The following is a 23670-nucleotide window of genomic DNA, read 5'->3' as shown; positions in this document are numbered from 1 at the left end:
CAGCTGAGTCACGCTGAGAAAAGAAGGAAGTGGAAAGAAAGCAGAAATAAATCCCCAAAAGTTCTGTTGTTTGTTTCCACTTCATTGTTAGAGATGTGATCAGCACCATCAATCTGGTGGGCTTACGATAGTTGGGAGAACTGAGATAATTGAAGTGGAGATAATTGAAGTGGAAGAAGGATATTTAGAAGGTGGAATCCAGGGAGGTTCACTGAAATTGGATAACCCGCTGCCAACTTCTTGTCTCGCTCTGAACTATATCTGAAAGTTCTAGAGCAGGGGTGTCAAACTCAAATACACAGTGGGCCAAAATAAAAAAATCGGTATTAGTCGAGGGCCGGACTGGTTCAATGTTTATTGCAAAACGTATTGAAATGAACTTATTGCCCATATTAAACCTGGAACTAACAAAGCTTAAATTATTGCCTATAAAAACAACATTACACATTAAATAATCAGTTGCATTAATTTCTTATGGCTCTATCTGCAGCTTTCCCGGAGTCATTTCTTATGATTACATTTTTCCACAGGCCAACAACAGCTTAAAAAAAACAATTTCCCTCAAAGAAAAAACCAAACATGCCCTGTTGTCGCAAGAAAAAAAGTGCAGAAGGAAACATCCATTTGAACTCAGTTTGCTCTGTGATGCTAGTTCAAGCCAGATACTTGGCATCTCATCTTGGGTGCAAGTTCATCAATGTTTGGGGTCAGGCTCTGAGCTGAGGAAATCCTCAGGATTGAGTGAAGGTGTGCGTGCAATATACCGGCGGGCCAGATCTAATAGTAATTAGAAATTATCCTGCGGGCCGAAATTAAATCCACCAAGGGCCTGATTTGGCCCCCGGGCCTTGAGTTTGACACATGTGTTCTAGATGGTGTGGCTTATCCAGAGTGTTAAAACAGACTGTAATTTACTGTCCAGTAAAAGTAACACCAGAGGCAATATAAGTTAGTAATAGTATGTTATCTGAAACCAAAGTTTTCTAATTGTGTTGGTGTAACATAATGCCATTCGCTTCATTACTGTGTTGATTTCTGTGTGTGCAGCGGCAGCTCCTCCGTAGTTAGTAAGGCATGTCACAGATGCATTGTGTCAGTGATATCCTCACAGCCAGCATGTAAATGATTATACACGAGACATTGTCATTAAAGGACTTACAATCATGGCTACTCATATACAAAATATGTTCTCTATTAAACAAGAACCATGCATAAAATGCATTGCTCTCAAAAAATAAGAGAGGATTTATGCCAGCTTTAGCAATTAACACATTTCCATCTGCATTCCCTTGGCAGGATCACACATTTTCTTTATGCAAAATGAAGGAATATAAATGTAAACTGCCCAGTGATCAGCCCCAGAATGCAAAGCGCCTGTGTATCACTTAAAGCATTGATGGCAGATCCCACTGAGAATGAACCGATCCCTCTTCAGCTCTTTGAGCTCCCAGCTGCTTTTAGTGAATTGTTTTGTTTCTTCTCTCCGTGTGGTTGGCATCTAGTTAATCTCACCAACCTCTGCATGTAAACTTGAGCAGTCACATCGTTTGTGTAACACCTGGCCAGCCCATAATAGTTATAGCTTAAAAAAGCCTAGAAGCTGGCAGATCAAATTAGGGATACAACACCTGAGAAAATGACATTTGACAGGTGTTGAGAAGGTGACTCCACCATGCTGCTCTCTGTCCACTGGATGTGTAAGGTAGGCAGTCGTTTGCTAGCATTACGTAGAAGTGTGAGGTGACACCTGGGTGACACCTGGGTGACACCTGGGTGACACCTGGGTGACACCTGGGTGACACCTGGGTGACACTGCATGTCAAGTTGTCCCTTTGGGAGAAAAACGATGTGAGCTTATCTTGTGTTCTTTGTTTCTGTTTGTTGTAGATCGTCTCGCAGAGGAAACTGACCAGAGCTCTCTACAAACCGGGAAACACTTCTGGAAAGTCGTCCATAACGGTGTGTCTCCCAGTGACAGTTACACACAAACGCACGCACAAATCAAACCACACACACCCTCACACACACTCCACCTCTTGCACTCAGACACTAATTAATTTGATGATGTTGCTGTTCAATCTGCTCTGTTCCTCATTTCCATCTCATTTTCTCTCACCTCCTTCCTCTACCTCTCTCCCTCCTCCTCCCCTCCTCTTCTTCTCCCTTTTTTTCTCTCCACTCCCCATGTAAAGGTGACAGCGGAGGAGTTGTCTGGTAATGACGATTACGTTGAACTCTGCTTCAGCGCTCGTAAGCTTGACGACAAGGTTAGTGCAATTCTGTGTGTTCTTTCAGAAAGATTAAACATCTCTTGTTTTCCTTTAGATATGTGATGAATTAATATTCAGAGATATGACTTTGGGTGGGAACGCTATCAGGCAGGTGTGTGAGGAGGTGTTAGGGCTGTGGCAATTACAATCTGTTATTACAGGAGGCCGGAGGAGATAGGTGGACACCCCCCCTCCCCAATAACCCTCTCCTATCTAAACCACTCCACCACACACAGATAACTATATAAATGTTCAGCCTCCACACGCGCACACACACTTGCGCAGTGCTACGGATGACTAATCCAAACAAGTTGTGCCTTAGGGGAAAGATGGAAGAAAGCAGGGGAGGCTAGGATAAATTGAAGAGGACAGGAAAAGGATGGTTCGAAGAAACAAAAAAGAAAGGGAGAAATACGGTGTAAAATAATGATTCTGTTAGTGTATGAATGATTTATCGTGATCAAAGGCAGTTCTGAGGCAATGCCTTTCATGCCTGTTTTGCCTTTAAAGGATTTCTTCAGCAAGTCAGACCCTTTTCTGGAGATTTTTAGAATAAATGATGACGGGACTGAGTCGCTTGTGCACAGAACTGAGGTGATTACATGCACAAACAAACAATGATTACATGTATTATTTCCTGCATGCTGGCCTGTGATTAACAACAATGTGTTTTGTACGCTGCAGACCATCATGAACAACCTGAGCCCAGTTTGGAAATCCTTCAAAGTTTCCTTAAACACACTCTGCAGTGGTGACCAAGATAGGGAACTAAAGGTGAGTTTGCAATTTTATGCAAGTCATAATAACGATCACATTTTATTCAACCTTATAAATAACATGCGTGCAAAACTCTGAGAATGCAAAACTCTGAGCATGCAAAACCTTGGCTAAAAGCTCCTTTCATTATTAAAGTTCCCTCAGGAGGACCCGATGCACTTTTAAAGGGAGATGCACACAGCGCCGGAGGCAAGGTGTTTTTTCTGTGCAGCATACAAATGATGATATTTGTAAAACATCGGCAAAGTGCAACCTACCCACAAGTATACAAGTCAATTCAAGCATGTGAACAATTTCAAAAGCAGCCTCAATCATTCCCTTACGTTTTGTTCTCCAAGTCATAATTGAGTTCAGGTTATTTGCTTCCCTTCATGAGTTTGCTGATGCTTCTTGTATTATATAAAGAGCTGGATGGGTTTTAAATAACTCTTGTTCTGAGGGCCCAAACGCACTGAAATGGTTGATGTCTTCTGTTTTACTTTACCTTCCCTGCTTCATGTCGAAAAGTCGCACTTTGAACCCACCGCAAACACTAAAGCCATCAGCCGACTGTCACATCAATCTTCTTTTGCATTAGAGAAAAACAAACTGTCCATACCAGCAGGTGGCGGTAGTCTGTATTCCTCATAATATTTTTGTATTGATGACTTAAGTATGCGAAGATACTGTACGAGCCGTTGTTATCATATATACATTAAAACAAAGCCGTTTTTTTTTTCTTTCTTGAGATTTTCTTTCCCGACCATTTTCACACCACTTTTGCTCACCACCTGGATTTGTTTCAGATGTGTCAGTGAGAAAATATGAGTGTATTGGAATGATCAGATGAGATGAAGATGGAACATGAAAGAGCGACTGTGCGCGACCTCTTGAGTTTTATCATTTGCTGGTTTTACTTAATCTAATTTTTCTTCTCGTGCAGTGATTTGCTCTAACTGAAGAGCTTATCCAGGTGATTTCTTTCCCCAACGGCTCCGCTGCACATTGAGCATATTTTTTTATATTCTGAACGGGTTATCCAAATACCCTCAAGGGCTACCTAGTTCCACAAGACCCAGCGCAGAAACTAGGGCGACAGTCTCTCCCTGACGTCCTGACACCGTCTGACTGCCCACTGTAGGCTGGGTGGGTCAGGGCTTTGAACTCTCACCTGATGTGCCAGAATAGATCTGTGTGCGTGCTTTTGTGTATATGTGCCAAAGTGGTGGCCTCACATCCGCTCCTAAAGAGTTATTCTTTCTATGAATAAGCATGAGCGTGGTCATTAAATATTCAGAGGCGTCTTAACTCTGCATGGCTCCTGACAGCAGGAGAAAGGGCTCACACACACATGCAGGCCGTCGGCAATGGTTTCCACGGCTACCTGTTTGAAGCATCAGTGCAATAGTGAGAAATGGCAATGCAGAGATTTCTATTCAGACCGGTGCTTCTTTTTCACAGGGCTCTTCAATAAATAAATAAATAAATGCATAACCCTCCATTGTAGTGTCTGTCTGTCTATCGCTTTGTATTTCTCCTTCTTCGTTTCCTCTCTATTTCCGTATACCCCGTCTCTCTCTCCTTCCAACAGTTAGTATTCAGTGAATGAAACAGAGAGTCTTCATTTTTTCATTACTCTCTCAGCAACTTTAAGTGGAAGCAGGGCTGCAAAAGCGAGCGCTCCCTCACACATGGAAATGAAACAGACACATCCACCAATGATCACACAAGCACTCATACAGACACAAATGGCACACACTCACTTCAAGGAAAGACACTTGTCAGCTTAAGTGGGAGACAGAAAATAAGGGGATTACCACCGGTCGTTGTTTTTAATCAAGCGCTGCTGGATTGGTTCTGACCGCTAGTTTTTGGATTGACCTCAGTGGAGAAGGTCACAGAGCTCGACAGACAAATGAGTAATTCACAGCCATTAAAACCTTTGCGAAAGGTTGAGGCATTTTTCTCTCTGTGCGTTAACAAGTGTCTCTATTGACCAGTTTAATTGAATGTTATTGATTGTGCAAACTCCACGGGACAGTCCAGATATTGGTGTATTTTTCACCTTCTCAATTTATAGGCTTGTTTCTTCATGATGTGCTGAGCCTTGGCCCGCTGACCTGCACATTTCACTAGTGATTGAGACCATTTTTCTTATCTGGCAGCTCCTTTGAGAGAAACAAACTATTCAGCCTAGACACACACACATACACACACAAAGCGGTCTCTTAAGCCACGTCCCCCTCAGCGTCCTCAGATTAATATTTCACCGCTCCATTGCCCCCCCACCAACACCGCCTTATCAATCATTCAGCATGGCATTTCCCTGCATGCCGTGTGTGTGTGTGTGTGTGTTGGTGTCAGTGTCACAGCTGCGCTCTAACTGAATGAATGAATGTGTGCGTGTGCGTGTGCGTGTGCGTGTGTGTCTTTTTGTGTTTATTACAGTGCACAGTTTGGGATTGGGACTCTAATGGAAAACACGACTTTATTGGGGAGTTTCAAACCACCTTTAAGGAGACGAGAGCTGAGCTGGAGGGCAAACAGGTAAGAACACACAGGGATAGAAACTGAAACAGCTGCGATGTATTGAGATAGACAATGGTTTGATAATAGTTTGATTACACCTGTATGTGCTGATAGGCTTTATGATGAGAGGTGTTGGCTAACCATCCAACTTTTAGGGTCATACGCATCTCAGAGTGATTAACAATTTAAGAATTATCAAATAAAACTCAATCAAAAACAGCAAAAAGTGACATGTTTGAAAATGTAAATATTGAACACATACATCCTTTGGAAAAAATGCTATAAAGCTATTATCTTGCCAAAATAATGTCCACACATTAGCATTTATTAACAAACATTAGCTATTTGTAAGTAATGATACAATTATGGACCAGCAAGCTGCTTAATGTAATTGTATGAAACCTCTTTTTGTGACATGGCATAAATATCAATGTGTGATTTTGCCCAGCTGCAATGGGAATGCATCAACCCTAAATACCAGATGAAGAAGAAGAACTACAGAAACTCTGGTGTTGTTATTCTCAACCACTGTAAGGTGAAGTAAAACCATTTAATATCCTTCTACTTCCTGCTATCCTCCCTGCATGTGTCTCACAGGGCAAGGGCTACACATAATGAGTATTGTTATTGTTGATTAAAGATTCTGTGTGGGGTTTCCTATCAAGTAACCACAGTTATTTACTTTCAGTGTTTCTCACAAAGACACATTTTGTCTTTCTTTGAAATGCATCTCTCCCCTTATTAACATTTGCAAAAGGTTTTTGACTTTTCCACGTTTGCTTGCTAGCAGTCTTGTTCTCTGCTGCCTTTGTTGGTCTCATTTCTCCGCTCTGTCGTACATTACCAATCAACTTAACTGGTTAGTTGTTTACTGTTTAATGTGGTAACAGATAGCTTTTCAATCTTCTTCTTGTATTATTAGTGACACGGCTACAATCAATGATGCAGTGAAAGTCTATTATTGTGAAAGGGAGAACGCGACCCTGACACAGACTGAATGGCCATGTATAGCGAGGCTTATAGGGAACAACTTTTAACACTGATGGTGTCATTAGTCTACACCCATTACCTTGTGCGATCAACATTTATTTCGTAGTGATAAGTTAAAGCCAAAATGTTATCTAATGCCACATAACAGTGAAATATTTCAAACACACAGCCCAAGGTTGTTTTTAAATTGCCTGTTTTGTCCAACCTTGAGTTACATAACAAGGATCGTAAAGTTAAAAGTAATAAAACAGAGACCACCAGTAAATGCTCATATTTGAACTGAAACCAGTACAACTAAAACTATTGACTCCTGTACTATACAAATATTATTTGTGACTTTGTGTTATCTAAAAAATTCATTATTTTAGCTCTAATAGCGTGCCGAGCATCAAGCAAAGCTGCATCCACATAATTCAGCTTTTATTGTATCCTATCTTGAATTCATGACATCCCTAAATCTCGACACTCCTCTTTGACAGATCATCAAAATGTATTCCTTCCTGGAGTACATCATGGGAGGCTGCCAAATTCAGTTCACAGTACGTTTTGTCACATATAATCTCCCCAATATTTATAGCAGCATGTCATTGTCTGTCCATTCTCATTCAAGCTGTGTGTGTGTGTTTCTGTCTCAGGTGGCAATAGACTTCACAGCATCCAATGGGGATCCCAGAAACAGCTGCTCCCTCCACTACATCCACCCCTACCAGCCCAACGAGTACCTCAAGGCGCTGGTGGCTGTCGGGGAGATCTGCCAAGACTATGACAGGTAGGAACCACTCCATCAATCCTCATTTATCCAATCCTGACACCCACACACGCACACACGCACACACGCACACACACACACACACACACACACACACACACACACACATACACACACACACACACACACACACATACACACACACACACACACACACACACTGGCTTTTCCCTCTCATGGTTTTGCACCCATCCTTTGTCCTTGTCTCTGTACCTTTCTCTATTGTTTTCATTGAATCCTGCGCTTTTCTCTTCCTCCAGTGATAAAATGTTCCCTGCTTTTGGTTTTGGAGCACTGATACCACCTGACTTCAAGGTAGGACATTTGGGATGTGTGTGTTTGTGTGTGTTTGCAGTAGCAGAGGGAGTTCTGGTAACTCAAGATTAAGATTTAATACCTCTTTCGAAAGGCACAGCTTGCCTTTGATCAACATGAAAAGAGAATGCATCTGCCGACCTGTACATTGGACTGAACGTGTTGTAATGAGTGTTCGCTTTAACGTGCCGGTAAAAAAAGCCCTGTGTTCTCTCCCCCACATGAAGGTTTCACACGATTTCGCCGTGAACTTTGATGAGGACAATCCTGAATGTGCTGGTGAGCTTTGAAGCAAACTTCACTTCATTAACACAGACTTCTTGACTCACAGAAACGTTTATTCATGCACCACAGCATCGAAAGCAGTCTTACAGTATCACATCTCCACGTCTCTCATCTCTCAGTCTCATATTTATCCTTCCATATCAATCCCCACTCTCTGTTTATTTCCCACAACCCATACAAATACACACACTTTAACACACACACATGCAGCCAGGAGATTTGTCAATATGCTGCAAGACGTATTTCAGGCTCTACGATACCAAAAAATAACAACACTAATCTTTATGTGTGAAATAGGCTTCTGCGCTCTTCTCCCCACATAAGCGTTCCTGCTGTGAAGGTTAGCTTTGGCTCATGTGGACGAATAGTTTTTGAAAAATGCCCAGTCACCTAGAAGTGCAATCACAGGCGCAGATTTACTTTAGCAGAAACCTTTGCAAGAACAAGAACTTTAACTCTGAGAGGTCAGTGCAGCGTGAAACACGGACAGATGGAAATGGCGAAACAACATGTGTTTGTGTGTGTGTTTTTTAGGGATCCAAGGTGTGGTTGAGGCATATCAGAATTGCCTCCCTAAGATCCAGCTCTATGGGCCCACCAACATCGCCCCGATCATCCAGAAAGTGGCCTCTTCTGCGTCCGAGGAGATGCACACGAAAGAGGCCATGGTGAGGGAGAGAATGAAAGACATTTTGTAAAAAAAGAAAGATGCCATTTTGTTCCTGTTGTTGTGATTTGTGGTGTTTGCACTGGCACACGGGGAAATGAGGGAAAGACAAACGGCAATGATAAGGCATAAAGTGAGACATCAGATGGGATATAGGGAATGAAGCAGGGCGGAAAGGGATGCATTTTAAAAGAGGGAGGAAGTGATTGATATTAATTTAATATCAGGCATACATTTCAGAGCCCAAATTCCTCTCTGCCTTAATGCGTCTAGCTTCTCTATGTCTCTCTTGTGTATTAGAATAGAGTTTTATTTAAATTAGCTGCTGTCAAGAAGTCACTTTTTAAAACATTAGAGTCATTGAACATCAATTCCTCCTGCCCACACCCTCCTACACCCACTCATAACTTTCTTCCCACCAGGAATACTTCATCCTGCTGATCCTGACAGACGGCGTCATCACCGACATGGCGGACACGCGAGAGGCCATCGTGCACGCTTCCCACCTGCCCATGTCAGTCATCATCGTCGGCGTGGGCAACGCTGACTTCACAGACATGCAGATATTGGACGGGGACGATGGGATCCTGCGTTCACCAAAGGGCGAGCCGGTCCTCCGCGACATTGTCCAGTTCGTCCCCTTCAAGGACTTCAAACATGTGGGTTTCAGCTAGGAGGAGGGGTGAAGGGCGAGGGATAGAAGTCTGCATCTCTGGAAAAATCATAGAGCTTTGATAAATGCAAACCAGGCAGTACATTTGAGTAATCCTCTAGGGAGGTCAACATCAAGACATATAGAAATGGGGCACTAAATAACAGTGCAGCAGAATGCGTAAAAGAAATTGCACTAGATGCAGTTTTTCAGCTATTTTTGTACCTTTGTGTGGTGACCTGCTACCGGGCTTCCTGCTCTAAGAAAGTTAAGAGCTTTCCCAAGCTGAATAACAAAATGATAGGATAAAAGAAATGTAAGGTCACAAAAGAGTATCTACATTATAGCATTTCACATCAAGGCCAGAGGCTTTTAAAAAGCTTCTGAGTAGGGCTAAGTGTTACTTCAAATCGTTCAATACCGTTGCCAGAACAACACCTGAGGCTCTGTTCACAAAAACAAATATCCACAAACTGCATCATCTTTTCTTCTTCATAAATGTATACAAGCACATTTTTGATTTCGAGCAAATGGCAGCCTGTAAGTAAAATCTGACCCCCGCAGCAAAATTACATAACCCCCTTCCAAAAGCAGTTTTTACTATCATAAGTAACATTTGAACTTTAACACGAGTTCTTACATATCTACTGCAGATTAAAATGAATGCCCCAAAAGTCAGTCATACAAACTGAGGTTACTGCGCCTCATTCTGCAATGTGCTATTTTAAGCAGCATGTAGATGAATAACACATATGGAAAATATAATCCTTTTAAAGTGGGATTATATAACATTTGAATGAAGGAAAAACACAATCCTCCTCTTACAAATGAGATGTTCAACTCATAAGCAAAGAACACACCCCTGTTTAATTTGCACTCAGTAGTTTTTCAAATACAGCCTTATTTGGTTCAGTATGACCAACGTTGACTAATGTTAGCAACGTTTTGATAGATTTTGCCTTGTAGCAGACATCATTGAGTTAGTTTGCTTACTTAATGACACTTCTCTACTTATTTTCTACATTATCCTGTTGAGCAAAAATAACATAGCTTTGTGTTTGAGTTCACTTTACAGTCTACATTTCACAGCTGTGGCCAACTGTCAGTCCTATTTGACCATGACAGATTTGCTTCTCACAGAAACAAATAGCTGACATTTTACCAGAAATGGCATGCTGGTGACTTTTTGTAAGGTCACAACAACAGCACTTTTATCAAGCAACACACTGTTTTCTCCAACACAGATCCTTCCTCTCTTTTTTTTTTACAAATGAGTATCGTTATAAGCTTCTGTGGCCCAATGGAGAAAGTGAGATCTGCCATTGCCTACAATCATAAAACAAACAAATACGCTTACAATTTAAAATAAATGGCTCTAAAATATATAAACAAACAAAACATATTGATAAGTGGTAGACCTGTGTGATTGAATGGATTTGTATGAGGAAAATGTATGATCAAAAAGTGGGTAAACCTTCTTTGTTGTTTCTTTAAAAAAGAAGTCAGTTCAATAGCAAGCGGTGCTATAAGTCAAGGACAGACTGAGAGACAGCGTATAGAACGTTCTTCTTAGCAGTGGCTCTGTCTGTGTGTAAGTGTGTGTAGGTGAGTGTGTCTTTGTGGGTGTAAATTAGTTGTGTGGGTGTCAAGAAGTGCTGTATTTAGAGGGTAGCAAGCGTGAGTGTGTGGGCGTAATATGCTTGGCTTGCTCGTCAAAACACATAAGCTGTGTGCGCACTGTGTGTGTGCGCGTGTCTTCCTATCTGGTGGCATTAATTCTGCCTGACTTTGACAGCGTCTATTTTGCCGGGTCGGTTATGGTGAGTTTGTTCTGTGACAGGTTGAGGAATCAACAAATTACATCCCAGCTTAACAGAAAGAGAGCGGGGAGAAGGAGAAGAAGCATATAAGAAAAACAGTCAGAGAGGGGAGGTGGGGAATACATCTGAATGAACAGAGGTGGATGCTGGTGGGAGAGAGTGCTGGTGGTGGCGCTGGAGGGGGGTCAACAGGAGACCGGAGCTAAAGACAAAAGGGAGCGAGGGAGTGTGTGACAGAGGTGGAGAGGTGATTTTCTGCTCTGTCGTTTCTTTTCAGAAGGGATTAGCAGGACGGAGCTTCTGTGAGACAGGCAGAGTGTGGGATAACAGGTAGATAGGAGCCGAGGAGAGAGAGAGGGAGGAAGGGTGGAAATGAGAGGAGGGAGGGGAGTTGGGGTGGGTGCTCTTTGATGGTGCATTGTCTCTGGGAATTATGTGAGACGGAGTACGACAGACTCTCTGACTTTGAGGGGTTCAGAAGTGTGTGTGTGTGTGTGTGGCGCGGGAGCATGTGTGTGTGTTCATGCAGACGAGTGGCTTCATCTACAAAGAAATATGTTTGTCTTTTTCTCTTTGCTGACCATAGGTACAGTCTTCAGTGTTATTCATATCTGTTGTACTTTTGCTGTACATTCAAAAGTAATAGTATTTCCCCTATTCAAGTCCTTCGAGAACTGACAAAAATCTGCTTTCTTTTACTTGAATACAATGCATTCTCGGTATTATCATATTGATTTCAAAATGGTTATTTTGTGTATTGCATATGCAAAAATAAATCCTATATGGACCATAGACTATATAAGATACAGATATATAAATGTACAGAAATGATTGCCTCATTGTTGAACAACCTTCCAAGCCTACTTCCATACAATGAGTCTGGAGAAAATAATAGATCAGAATACAATGAATAATAATAAACACTTCACAGCATGTATCCCATGAATACTTTCATAGGGTTTCTTGCCCCTTAAGAGTATCACAAACATTTTCTGAGTCAAATAATAACAAAGTAGGAAAATAAATGGCACTAATTACCATTATTGACTCATACAGCGCTGTACTGTACCTAAGTTTAATATTCATGGTCCTTTACTTTTCCCTGTAAATGTTATTGCTTTTTAAAATTATTTTCCAATGTGTTTTTTCAAGTGCCATTTTGTGAGCACATAGAAACCAAGCTATGGTAGGTCAAAAAGGTGAAAGCAGGGATGTTTTGAGGTTGTCAAATGAGCCTGTCCGATCGCATCAGTCTCACTCATTCAGACCTTTGACAGCATCTGGCTCAACTGTAAATCTTAGCATCCTGGAATCATGCATGGCTAAGTGATGCGTGTTTTAGTGACGTCTCTCTTCCTCTCTCTTCCTCTCTCTGTGCTTCCAGGCCTCCCCAGCTGCACTGGCTAAGAGTGTTTTGGCAGAAGTCCCTAACCAGGTGGTGGATTACTACAACGCTAAAGGCATCACACCCAAGTGTATGTCTGACTATGAGTCCACAAGAACCTTCAGCCCCTGACAATGGACTACATGCAAACATACTCTCAAATGCACACACACATATGTCATATATACATATACATTTACGTACTGTATAATACAAATATACCCATGTAAAAGCACAAGCACACATACACACCAACAAACATGTACACATAACCATATTACCTAAATACAGTAGTCTAGCTCAGAGAATTAGCTTGTTCTGGTGAAACAATTTGAACTACTCCATTGGTGACTATTGCATGTTTGGCCATAATGGCATCACCTTGGAGATTATTATTACCTACTGTATATCTAAAAGATGTTTATAGAAATAAGAGCAGTCTTCTGAACCTGCATGCAGAGTCAGACCATAACCCACCCAAATAAATGACACTTCTACCTTATTTAGATAACTAGCAAGTACATAACCCAAAAGATATGTGGGCAAAGCCAAAATATGTGACTGCATGCTTGAAATTAGCAATGCAAATGTTATTTATGGGAGTGGTAGAGTCCCTGTTAGTGTACCGCATAAAGCATGAATAATTCAGTTCCTGCTAATATCCAATCTCCAGTCCCACTTGCTAGTTATGAAATAAAGTATCTATGTCATTTGTGTGACATTCAGGGTTGTCTTGGCTGTTTTGGGTTCTTTTCTACAGATTTGTTTGAGATTTTGCTAAATGGAAATGAACAAATGAATAATTGTAATAATTTCTTAATAACCTTCTTACATTGTAAAGAGCTTTGGGAGGATAGCAAAGCGTGTGTGGTAGACTCTCATATGTGAGCTTTTCTGTATTCTGCATGTTGATTATAATAAAGACAAGTTGGTTTCTCACTCTTGTGTGATCTGATGTTTGTGTACATTTATAATTGTATTAAAAATGCATTGTTCAAATTGATGCAAAATTGGATTTGGAAACACATTCAACTTTATATTTAGATTAAAATATGAGTATGCAGTGATTATAATCAATGTAAGGTTAAGTGTATTCCTCCTGAGAAAAAGCTAAATGTGTTCAGGTATCCAGGGTGGGCATATAATCTAGAATAATACAAATATACTGTAGTCTATTTAATTATTTTCCATGTAAGCTCCTATTTCTCTGTTTGCACTGAATATGCATACTATTTGTAGAAGCAGATCTATGTGTTAGATATCACACATGTCTGTGAGTCAACACTGTTATATATATGTGTGTGTGTCTGTGTAAATTAAGTGTTTGTGGCAGTTCTGGGTCATGACACCTTGACATCTCTCTTTAGTTTCTCTAAATCTCCCAGGCAGACATTAAAATGCAAGAATAAATTATCCCACAGACCTACTAATTAGGTTAATTAGGGAAAACCAAAGTTAGGCTTTTCTGAGAGTGCACTCCATACGTGCCTCGGTATCTGACAGTCAGATCAGTATTCACCACACAAGCCTCCGGATATCTGTTTCAGAGACAAATATCAAAATACTTACAGAGACGATTAGTTGTATAAAGGCATATTGCACCTTCTGTACTTTTATGTTCTTGCCTTTTACAACACCTATTATTCTCTAAACTATACTGTACATGTGTATTACATTAACTGGGACATGGGTGCAAAAGAAGTGACAATGATTTTCAAAAAACAGTACAGTACAGTACTGTACAGTATTATACTGTAATTCAGTAGACCACTATAAAGGTGCCCCAAATTAATAGTACATGTTTTATTTGATATTTGATAAGAAATAACAATAACATTTATTTCGCTTTTTTCAATATAGTTTCTTTATTATTGTTTCTGCATTCATAGCTCCAGAACTTCTATGTGAAATGACCTCAAGGTGAAACTGCTGTGTCAACTTTGTTTCCAAGGTCAATAATTAACTAATTGTTTTAGTTCCTGTTGGGGCTTATGAACCAAGCTGTCAACAAATATATATTCATATAAACATAATAGTTTCATAGCTTTTTCGGTAATAGATTGAATAGATTAAAAAACGTATATCTGCCAGCACGATCCGGAACCTTTTTTGTGACCCTCTGTATGGCGGAACTATTAAGTTACGCACCGGAAGTTTCCAGGGTGACATTAGGACAGGACGAAAAGGACAGCATGGTTTTTCTGATGTTGTTAGACCCCATGCGCCTCTAGTTTATGTGTATATATTTGTTATTTATGTGATAGTGTGTATATTAAACAGTGCAATGTTGGCGTGGAGCGGTCGGTTTCTTCTTCAGCGGGGGCCTGGTCTCATCTCTCTCCGAGCAGCAGCTGAAAGGTGATGCTAATGCTAACTGGATGTTGTGCTAATGCTTCAGTATGTAATGTAAGCTTATCTAAAGTAGGTCGCTGTCGTTAATGAGAGGTGCCGTTTATTTATTTACTGCCCTTTGCTGTTTTAAACCAAGCCAATGATGTGTTAAGAAACTGGCTTTATGAGATAATTTAGTCATTTGATAAGCTGAAGCTAGCTTAATTTCCTCTGCTTACCTGTGACCAGTGGTGTAATGTAACAACATCCATTTACTCAAGTACTGTACTTAAGTAAAATTATTAAATACTTGTACTTTACCTGAGTATTCTCAGTTTTTGCTACTTTAAACTAATACTCCACTACATTTTAAAAGCCAATATTGTACTTCTTACTCCACTACATTTATTTGACAGCTTTTGTTGCTAAATTAGTTACTTTTTAGGTTTAGATTATTAGCTAATATAAATCAGTTATTTTATAAACTTTGAGATATATATTCATATCTTAAGATATAAGCAGTATATCAAGTTATTGAAATTAGCTCTACATTTAACAGTTGTGATAAAAACACATTGGTACTTTAAGTATATTTTTATGCTGATACTTTTGTACTTTTACTCCAAGTAAGATTTTGAATGTAGGTCTTTTTTTAAATATAGTATTGCTACTTTTACTTAAGTAACAAATCTGACTACTTCTTCCACCACTGCCTGTGAAGTTGAGTGTTATATCTATAATATATATATCATACTATTGCAAATATCTCCTACGGTTCTCCATGCATTTTGTGAGTTTTTCATGTATGCAAAATTCTTCTTCCTTAGATATTTTTAGTATTCTTTAAGATATACTGCAGAGAAAGTCATAAATGACTAAACGGATTAACCACACCTCAGTCCCAGTCTTGTCAGTAATAAATGAATAATATCTTGATAGCCATCTGCAAACAGACGTGGGCAGACGACAAAAGGTCAACAGGGTTTAATCAGACCTCATATTTTTATTTTCTGTCTTTGAATCGTCATAAAGCAATGATATTTATGCACCAAAATGCATAAACTGTCCATATCAATGTGTGGACCTAAACCTGGTGTTACCTATTAGCAAGGACGCTGCAGTGACTAAACTGACTCGCTAAGCTAAAGTGAGTAGTAAGAGATGTGAAGCAACAAGGCACCTTTCAGTTAAGATTATGCAGTGAATTCATAAATCAGCCCTGAGATAGGATTCTCAGAAAATGAAGGAGTAACACATGTTTTGCGGTAAAAAAAAATCAGCTTCCCAATTTAGAAAATATCCTGCCTATCTCTGTTTGGCTTCATTGTAAATGGCATTTGTTTGAGTTTGAAGCTGTGCATCAGACAATATGAACTCTACAAATTCGTCACCTCATATTGTAGGAAATTGGGATGGTCTCTAACTTAAATGACATCTAATTGACTTTTTTTTAATATATATTTGAAATAATGAACAAGCAAAGTAATCTTTAGTTCCCTGATATAAATAAGCACATTTGCGTGCAACACTCTTGTATTGATCGGTCACAGTTGTGGATATGTGTCTGACCATTATTGATCTAACTGTCATCTTTCTTTTTCTTGCAGTCCTGCACATTCAGTGTTTCTTTTTAGGACAGTAAAGACCACAACGTGGTTTGATGAACACCTCACAGAGGAGAACCAGGAGTTCATGAGGAAGACCATAGCGGAGGAATACAGGAGTCAAACGGCTGAGAAGCTCAACCCGCTCAAAGATGAGCCCTGGCAGCGCCATGACTGGGCAGAGGGTGGGTGTCGGGAGAAGGGAAAGCTGTTAAAATGATGCACTTCTTCCTGTTTGCTCCCAATTAAACTGTCTTTTTATTTGTTCCTCTTTACAGGCAGTCGAAGAGTTGGATTAGTAGCTGTGAAGTTGGGAATGGCTCCTATCTGGACGAAAGAGGGAAAAAAACACGCTGTCACCTTGTTACAGGTAACACACACACCTCTCTGTTGCCTTTTTTGTTGTACCTAAGCTTTCCATCAAAAAGTATTTGGTATTCTTTAGGTCCGATAATGCCTATTTGTGGTCCATGATGAAATGACCTGCATGTGAGAAAAGCAGATTCTTTAGCAAATATTGAACACCTTGCAATCTCACCTGCAGTCTTTTAATGCGCAGAGAGGATGTATTTAAAGTCAGGGTTAATCAGATCATGTTTTAAATGACACCAACTAGTCTGTCAGTGAACTCAATTGATGTCAGAATGTGTTCACTCTACCTTTTTATTGAAATTGATATACGCAAGTGAGTACAAACTCCTACTGCAATTTCAGTAAAATATCAATGTTAATAGTCAGACTTTCTTTGTATTTCTCATCCCGCCTCTTAATCTCACATTCAAGGCCGTTCCAAAAGTTCTTTCCCCATCTGATGATTCACTTTCATCACATTCAGTCATTTTTCTTCCGTTTAGCTGATACAGGAACAGGCTGTGCTAGATGGAAAGTATTTGAAAACCCTTTCACAGGGTGAAAGTACTCCCACGACTTCAGCATTATGGGACATGTTCTATCTGAAGCAAAACTGAAAATATGTCATAATGTAATGAATTCATATATTATAGGTTTAACTTTGATCTTTGGGTTTATATTTTCCTCTTCTTTCCCTGCCGCCCTAAATGTAGTGATATACTGATTTTCCAAATGTACATATTTCAATAGGGACTTCAATAATAAGATGTTTGTTTATGTTGTAGGGCAGAACAAAACAAATGGCACAGTGACTATAACTTGTGTTAATCCAGCCTCTGTTCTTTTTTCAGGTGCAGGACTGCCATGTAATTCAGCATCTGTCCAAGGAAGAATTTAATGGACGCACCGCTGCCCTCTTGGTGGGAGGGAAGAACGTATCACCATTCCAAGTAAGAAATACTTCTTGATAATGTCAAAAAATACATGTATACGGGTTTTATCTTCACTGTGAATTTGGTGTTTTGACATATGATGTTGCTTAGGTAAATTCTTATTGCTGTCATTTGTTCTAGTTGTTTTTCTAAAATGTTCTTTAACTAGCTTTCATCAATATCTTTTCTAATAATAATGCGTCAAAGGGCAATTTCAAAGGGTGACTCAAAGTCATGAACCTTTAGAAAAGAGTATAGAGCTTTACATCAAGTTTCAGCTCATCATTTTTGCTGTCTTGATGCACCTTTTAATGACAATATTTTGGTTCATTTTCACCGCTCATGTTTTCGGGCCCAACAGGCAGCTATTTTAATTTTAAAATGTTCTAAAAATCCTTACATCTGCTCACCACCAAACAGCAGACAAAGTCAGAGACAAGCTGATGAATGTTATGGAGCTTTAAGCAGCTAAAGAAACTTGATCTTTCCCTCAGAAGTTGATAGAGAAAAATAGTTACGGCATGTTTTAAAAAGCCCACTTTAGAAAGACAAGAAAATAGCTTTGAGGATAACCTTAGAAAACTCCCTGTCTATTATCGTTATCAAATCAGATCAGAGTTTATTTATATAGCCCAACATCACAAAATACGTTTGTCTCGGTGGGCTTTACAGATGAACAAACATGAATGACAGTGCTATTATCATTATCCATTAATGTACCGTTTTTGTTTGAATTATTATTTACTAAATAAGGCCTGCACTACAAATCTCAGCATGTTAGATAATTACTTTACATTTCATATTAATCAAAACAATCCTTAATAAGGTTGAAACTAATATATTGTTAAATGCTTTAATTTGTACTGAATTGTAACGCTTGAGAATATCATATCTTATCACTACGCTCCATATAATACCGGCAGAGCAGCCAGTGCCAAATCCATAATCACATCACAATGTCCATTTTTGTTCATTTGAGTTCTGGCTACATTTCATAATCATAAAGAAATCAAATCAGTCTGACAGCTTTATGGAAGCATAACTGAGTTTTGTCTTTTCCCCGTAGCATTGAGCTCATATCAGCCTCCAGGTTCTCAGACCTTTTATGAATACAGATCCATTGCCGGGAGATTATACTCACCCACTAACCATTAGTGACTATACTTCATCTTAGGTGTCAAAATAAACAGGATCCAATCGGATATCACTGCCAACCACGACAAGCGCACACGCATTTGAGAAGTGTCTTTCGTGACTGTAATAAACTCACACATATCTCACCTCCATCACAAAAACACTTCTCAAAAACGGATAAACATTTCTAAAGAAGTTAAAGGAAATCAGCCCTTTTTTAGTATGCATGACATGGATTTGTTTAACTTTTTAAGGTGCAAACAAATGAGCAAGGTGACTGAATCAAAGCGTGATTTATTCATTGAGTCTTGTTGTTTAGGATCCCCCTCACACAGCCACATCACTCCTCAGTCAGAGGCAGAGTTTGTCAGAGTGACGAGCTTTGGCAGGCTGATTTTCACCCTTCTGTTGAAAGGGAGAGAGTATAGAGTGAGTGGATGGGCTGAGATGAGAGCGAGCTGTATGAAAGCAAATGTCAGAGACGCTCATTGCCAAGTGTTCGTGCGTATGTCTGCCTGCCTGCCTGTGTGTGTGTGTGTACTTGGCTCCTGTACAGTTGTAACAGGCCCACAGTTAATTTAAAATGCCAAAGTCCAACTGCTGTTCGTTCAACACTTCATCTTCCTTCCTTCCATCCTCACATTGCTTTTCTCTCTATCATTGTGATTGGCAGAGGTCTGAAGAGCACATGGAGATGTTCAGGAATGCGGGGGTGCCTCCGAAACAGAAAGTCACCACCTTTAAAGTCTCAGACAATGCCATCATCAAGCCAGGTATACACACGGCACTAGCTTGAAATGGGAAATACTAATTTGGTACTTTTTTCATGTCACACAATAGAATTGTCTTTGATTGTACACATTCTATAACGTAACTCTTTGTTGTGTGTTCAGGCACTCCTCTGTTTGCGGCACATTTCCGTCCAGGCCAATATGTGGACGTCACCGCCAAATCGTAAGTCCTGTTATGCCGGCTTTCCATCCTTGCTGGCGCTTCCTATTCTCTTTTTGGGCCAGCAGCATGTTTTGAAAATAGATCTCTTTTTGTGTTGTTATCCTCTGAGGCAACAAGTCATCATTCTTCAACGTAACCTGAAAATATGATTCTTGTGTGTAGCATCGGTAAGGGTTTTCAAGGTGTAATGAAGCGGTACGGGTTCAAAGGTCAGCCAGCCACCCACGGCTCAACCAAAACTCATCGCAGACCGGGAGCTTCTGGGCCTGGAGTAAGACACACACACACACACACACACACACACTCACTCACAAGGACAGACACACACACACACACACACACACACACACACACACACAGTGTAAGACGCTTATCCTTGCCAGACATGAACAGTTGGCTTCCCATAATGACTCCCAACTAATACGAGCGCGTGTCTTTTATCATCTGCGTCTAGGATGCAGCCAAAGTGTTCAAAGGGAAAAAGATGCCCGGAATGATGGGAAACACCTCCATCACAGCTCATGGGCTGAAGGTACACACACACACACACACACACACACACACACACACACACACACACACACACACTCACAAGGACAAACGCACACAGTCCTGTTTTTGATCTTGTTTGTCCTTGACTGCAATTTCAGTTCAATACTCTCATCTGCATCCTCCTCTCCTGCAGGTATGGAGGGTCAATACCAAGTACAACGTGCTGTACGTGAACGGCTCGGTGCCCGGACACAGGAACTGCGTGTTGAAGGTAAAAATAATCATATACACACTTGTGATGTCGAAGGTCAATCCCAGCATGCTTAGTGTTGTGACAGAGACGAGCGACCTTGCACCTGTAAGACACCGTCACACCTGCAAGACAGTGTGATCCATCTTCATTGACACCGTGCTGGATCAGCAGCGTGTGTGTGTGTGTGTGTGTATGCATCTGTTAATGTTTGTGTGTATTTCTGTGAAGGGGGAGAATGGGAGCGCGCCCCTTAATGATGTTAGAAATATCAGCAGCATCCTTCTCCTACTCAGCATGTTGCGTTCGTGCACACACACACACACACAAACACACACAGCCTATTATTCTTTTTGCAGACAAGCGATAATGAATACAAATGTGCATTGCATTTCAACCAGCTCAGCTGTCCTACCCTCACACACACCCCCACACACACACACACACACACACACACACACACACACACACACACACACACACACACACACACACACACTCAAATGCACTATTGTTTGTTTTTGATATTCTGTGCAGCCATATGTTAATGAGGATTAGCTATGTTCTATTGATTACAATTAATAGAAGGCAACGCAATAAACAGTATTCTTCATTATAGATTATTATGTTGTAGTTTTAATAACAAAGACTTTTTTTTTAATGTATTCTTCGATAAGCGCAGTGCTTCTCAGACTGGGGATGCAGAGGGAGAGTAAATGATTAGGACTCTTGTGCAAACACAATTAGGTTATCATTTATTGTAGTATTGGTTACAATAACAATAATATAGTTAACCTCTAAATGTGTAATCCCTAATGTTTTATTATGCTTCTTCAGGGGATGACAGAATCAGATTGATTCTGATTAGATTTTCTTTTCTAAAGTTAGGAAATAGTGTCACGAGCCTTTAACACAGCGCTTGTTTTGTTTAACCAAACCCCAATGATATCCTTATTATAATGAAATCAAGCATAGACAAACAATACATCCACAAATTGACAAGCTGGTGAATCCACATTTCTTTTACACAACTAACAATAAAGATTTTAAAGTTGAAAGCAACTAGAAAATACATGTTGTTTCAGTAATAATTCAAACTTATGAAGCTTTAAAAAAGTGTGTGTTGTGTGTTCCAGGTGAAAGATTCTGAACTACCAACCAGGAAGTCCACCCTGCTCAACCCTCCTTTCCCGACATATTTCACAGAAGAGGATGGAGACCTGGATGAAGACTTGTACGACGAAGACTTGTTCATTCAGACGGATCCATCGTTATCACTGACCTGAAGACCCCCCCCCCACCCACACACACACACACACACACACACATCATGTTTTCATCTAAAACCATAAACTGTCACGATGCTACAATAAAGAGTCATTCCTTTGAATGCCTCGAGTCTCTTTAGTTGTTTTTATCGTGAGATACAACATCACCAGTCCTGTCTGTTTGATCCAAACAGTTATTACGGTCCCTTCCCCCCGAAACCATGGTAACTGTAGGAGTGATGATGTCACTGGAGGATCCCCAAGCAGAGGAGAGAAGAGGAAAAAAAAGACAGTGAAATGAAACAAAACAAAGGAGAGAAAGATGGGGTGGAGAAATTTGCAATATCTATGCAGGATAAGGGGAGGGGGGGGTGGTGAGCTGGATACGATGAGTTGCACTGTGAGGGGAATACAGACAAATTAGGGAGAGGGTAGGTAGGTGTGGAGGAATGAATGGGGTTAAAGGAATGAAACACAAAGGAGAGTAAACACTGGAGAATGGGAGGGAGTCAGTGAAGGTGTGGAGGGCATCTAAATGGAGAGGAAGGGATGGAGGCTGACAAAGGTTGACATTTGTGCATAAGAGGATAAATGAGGACATTAATGTTGCAGCAGGAACCGCTGGGCGCTTAAGTGTGTGTGTGTTTGTGGCTGACAAATTCCCTCCTGCACCGTGTGGGACCACTCCTTTCCTTTTTTGGAAATAACTTATCTAATGAGAGTAATGTCTTCCAAAGTGTTGGACTCTTGTTCAGTGGGAATGCCTTCATGTGATTCAGTCCCTCCCTCCCTCCCTCCCTCCCTCCCTCCCTCCCTGCTGTATATCTGCTGTTTAATTGACAGCAGTGCAAACAAGGCTTTTAACACTGACAAGTGGTAGCGATGCCTGACAGGAAACCCTGCGACATCTGAGGATACACACCCTGCATTGATGCCTTTTCTCTAATTGAAATGATACACACCCGGCTGACTCAGGAAGGCGTGACGTACAGTAGTTGGTTGTGATTTAGATTTATGAAAAAAGATGTAGGGTCATTTAGTTTGTTGCAAACAACGTCCTGCTCCATATAACATGCCACAGCTTGTAGGTCCATAAGGCGGCAGCAGGTTCTTTGAAATGGTAATGATATCGTTTGAAAGTCCAGCTCTGTGGAGCCTGCACATCATCAGGCTGTTGTGGGGGTGGACGAGAGGAGAGGAGAGGGGGGTGTGGAGGGGGTGGGGGTTTGCTGCCTATTAAAGCAGCAGAGCAGAAAGAGAAGACTAACAACTCCAGCCTGGTGTGTGTGTGTGTGTGTGTGTGTGTGTGTGTGTGTGTGTGTGTGTGTGTGTGTGTGTGTGTGTGTGTGTGTGTGTGTGTGTGTGTGTGTGTGTGTGTGTGTGTGTGTGCTTGAATGTGGTAAAACATCATTAGGTTAGTTAGTTTTCAGTGTGGTACTCCACCCAATGCCTCTAATAAAAAAAGAAATACCCTGGAAATCAGGACGGACTCTAGTACGGTATCTATAACCTAAGATAATGTGTTTAGGGAGATCAATAAAAGCGCTGGTACATCTGTGGTTAAACTGACCTCTGGTTTCAGTGTCATTAGGTCAAACACTTTTTAACTGCACACATCTCCCTTCAAGACTGCAGCTGTATAAACCTGAGATCACTTAAAGGCCTTCAAATCCTGTTTTTGCTATCAGCATCCTAATATGTCTAAGAGGGTCCCTACATAAACACAGAAGGTTATATATATATATATATATATGGGATTTTAATAAATATTTTGTACAAATGTCTGTATTTTGTAGTTGGCTGTTAATGTAAAACAGAAAATACACATGAAGATACCTCACTATGCTGTTTGTAATAAATATTTAACGCTATAGAGAAATACATAACATGTGTGACCATATTGAGAGCCTTTTAGTC

The 23670-nt window shown here is 40.5% G+C and overlaps 2 protein-coding genes across 2 annotated transcripts in view; both read left to right on the top strand.

Annotated features, from left to right (window-relative positions):
- The window catches only part of cpne4b (copine IVb), a 21817-nt gene extending 8455 nt beyond the window's left edge, over window positions 1–13362 (top strand). Inside the window, exons 4-16 of the mRNA XM_034125151.1 lie at window positions 1888–1959; window positions 2193–2267; window positions 2781–2864; window positions 2955–3044; window positions 5475–5573; window positions 6004–6090; window positions 7025–7084; window positions 7181–7314; window positions 7575–7629; window positions 7857–7908; window positions 8449–8582; window positions 9004–9240; window positions 12438–13362. Coding sequence (XP_033981042.1) covers window positions 1888–1959; window positions 2193–2267; window positions 2781–2864; window positions 2955–3044; window positions 5475–5573; window positions 6004–6090; window positions 7025–7084; window positions 7181–7314; window positions 7575–7629; window positions 7857–7908; window positions 8449–8582; window positions 9004–9240; window positions 12438–12569 — 1311 coding nt within the window. The 3' untranslated portion in view covers window positions 12570–13362. The remainder of the gene's footprint in view (window positions 1–1887; window positions 1960–2192; window positions 2268–2780; window positions 2865–2954; window positions 3045–5474; window positions 5574–6003; window positions 6091–7024; window positions 7085–7180; window positions 7315–7574; window positions 7630–7856; window positions 7909–8448; window positions 8583–9003; window positions 9241–12437) is intronic.
- A 1207-nt stretch (window positions 13363–14569) lies between these two features.
- On the top strand, window positions 14570–21879 carry mrpl3 (mitochondrial ribosomal protein L3). Its single transcript, XM_034125152.1, has 10 exons — window positions 14570–14795; window positions 16376–16557; window positions 16651–16742; window positions 17575–17673; window positions 19463–19562; window positions 19683–19743; window positions 19906–20014; window positions 20198–20275; window positions 20429–20506; window positions 21622–21879. Exons 1-10 carry the CDS (start codon window positions 14722–14724, stop codon window positions 21769–21771), a joined length of 1023 nt encoding a protein of 340 aa, XP_033981043.1. The 5' UTR covers window positions 14570–14721; the 3' UTR covers window positions 21772–21879.
- Window positions 21880–23670: the final 1791 nt, after the last annotated feature.

The sequence above is a fragment of the Trematomus bernacchii genome, unplaced genomic scaffold (assembly GCF_902827165.1).
Source record: "Trematomus bernacchii unplaced genomic scaffold, fTreBer1.1, whole genome shotgun sequence".
NCBI classification, from domain to species: Eukaryota; Metazoa; Chordata; class Actinopteri; order Perciformes; family Nototheniidae; genus Trematomus; species Trematomus bernacchii.
Note: the sequence above shows the minus strand (reverse complement) of the source record. Positions and strands in the feature narration are given on the sequence as shown.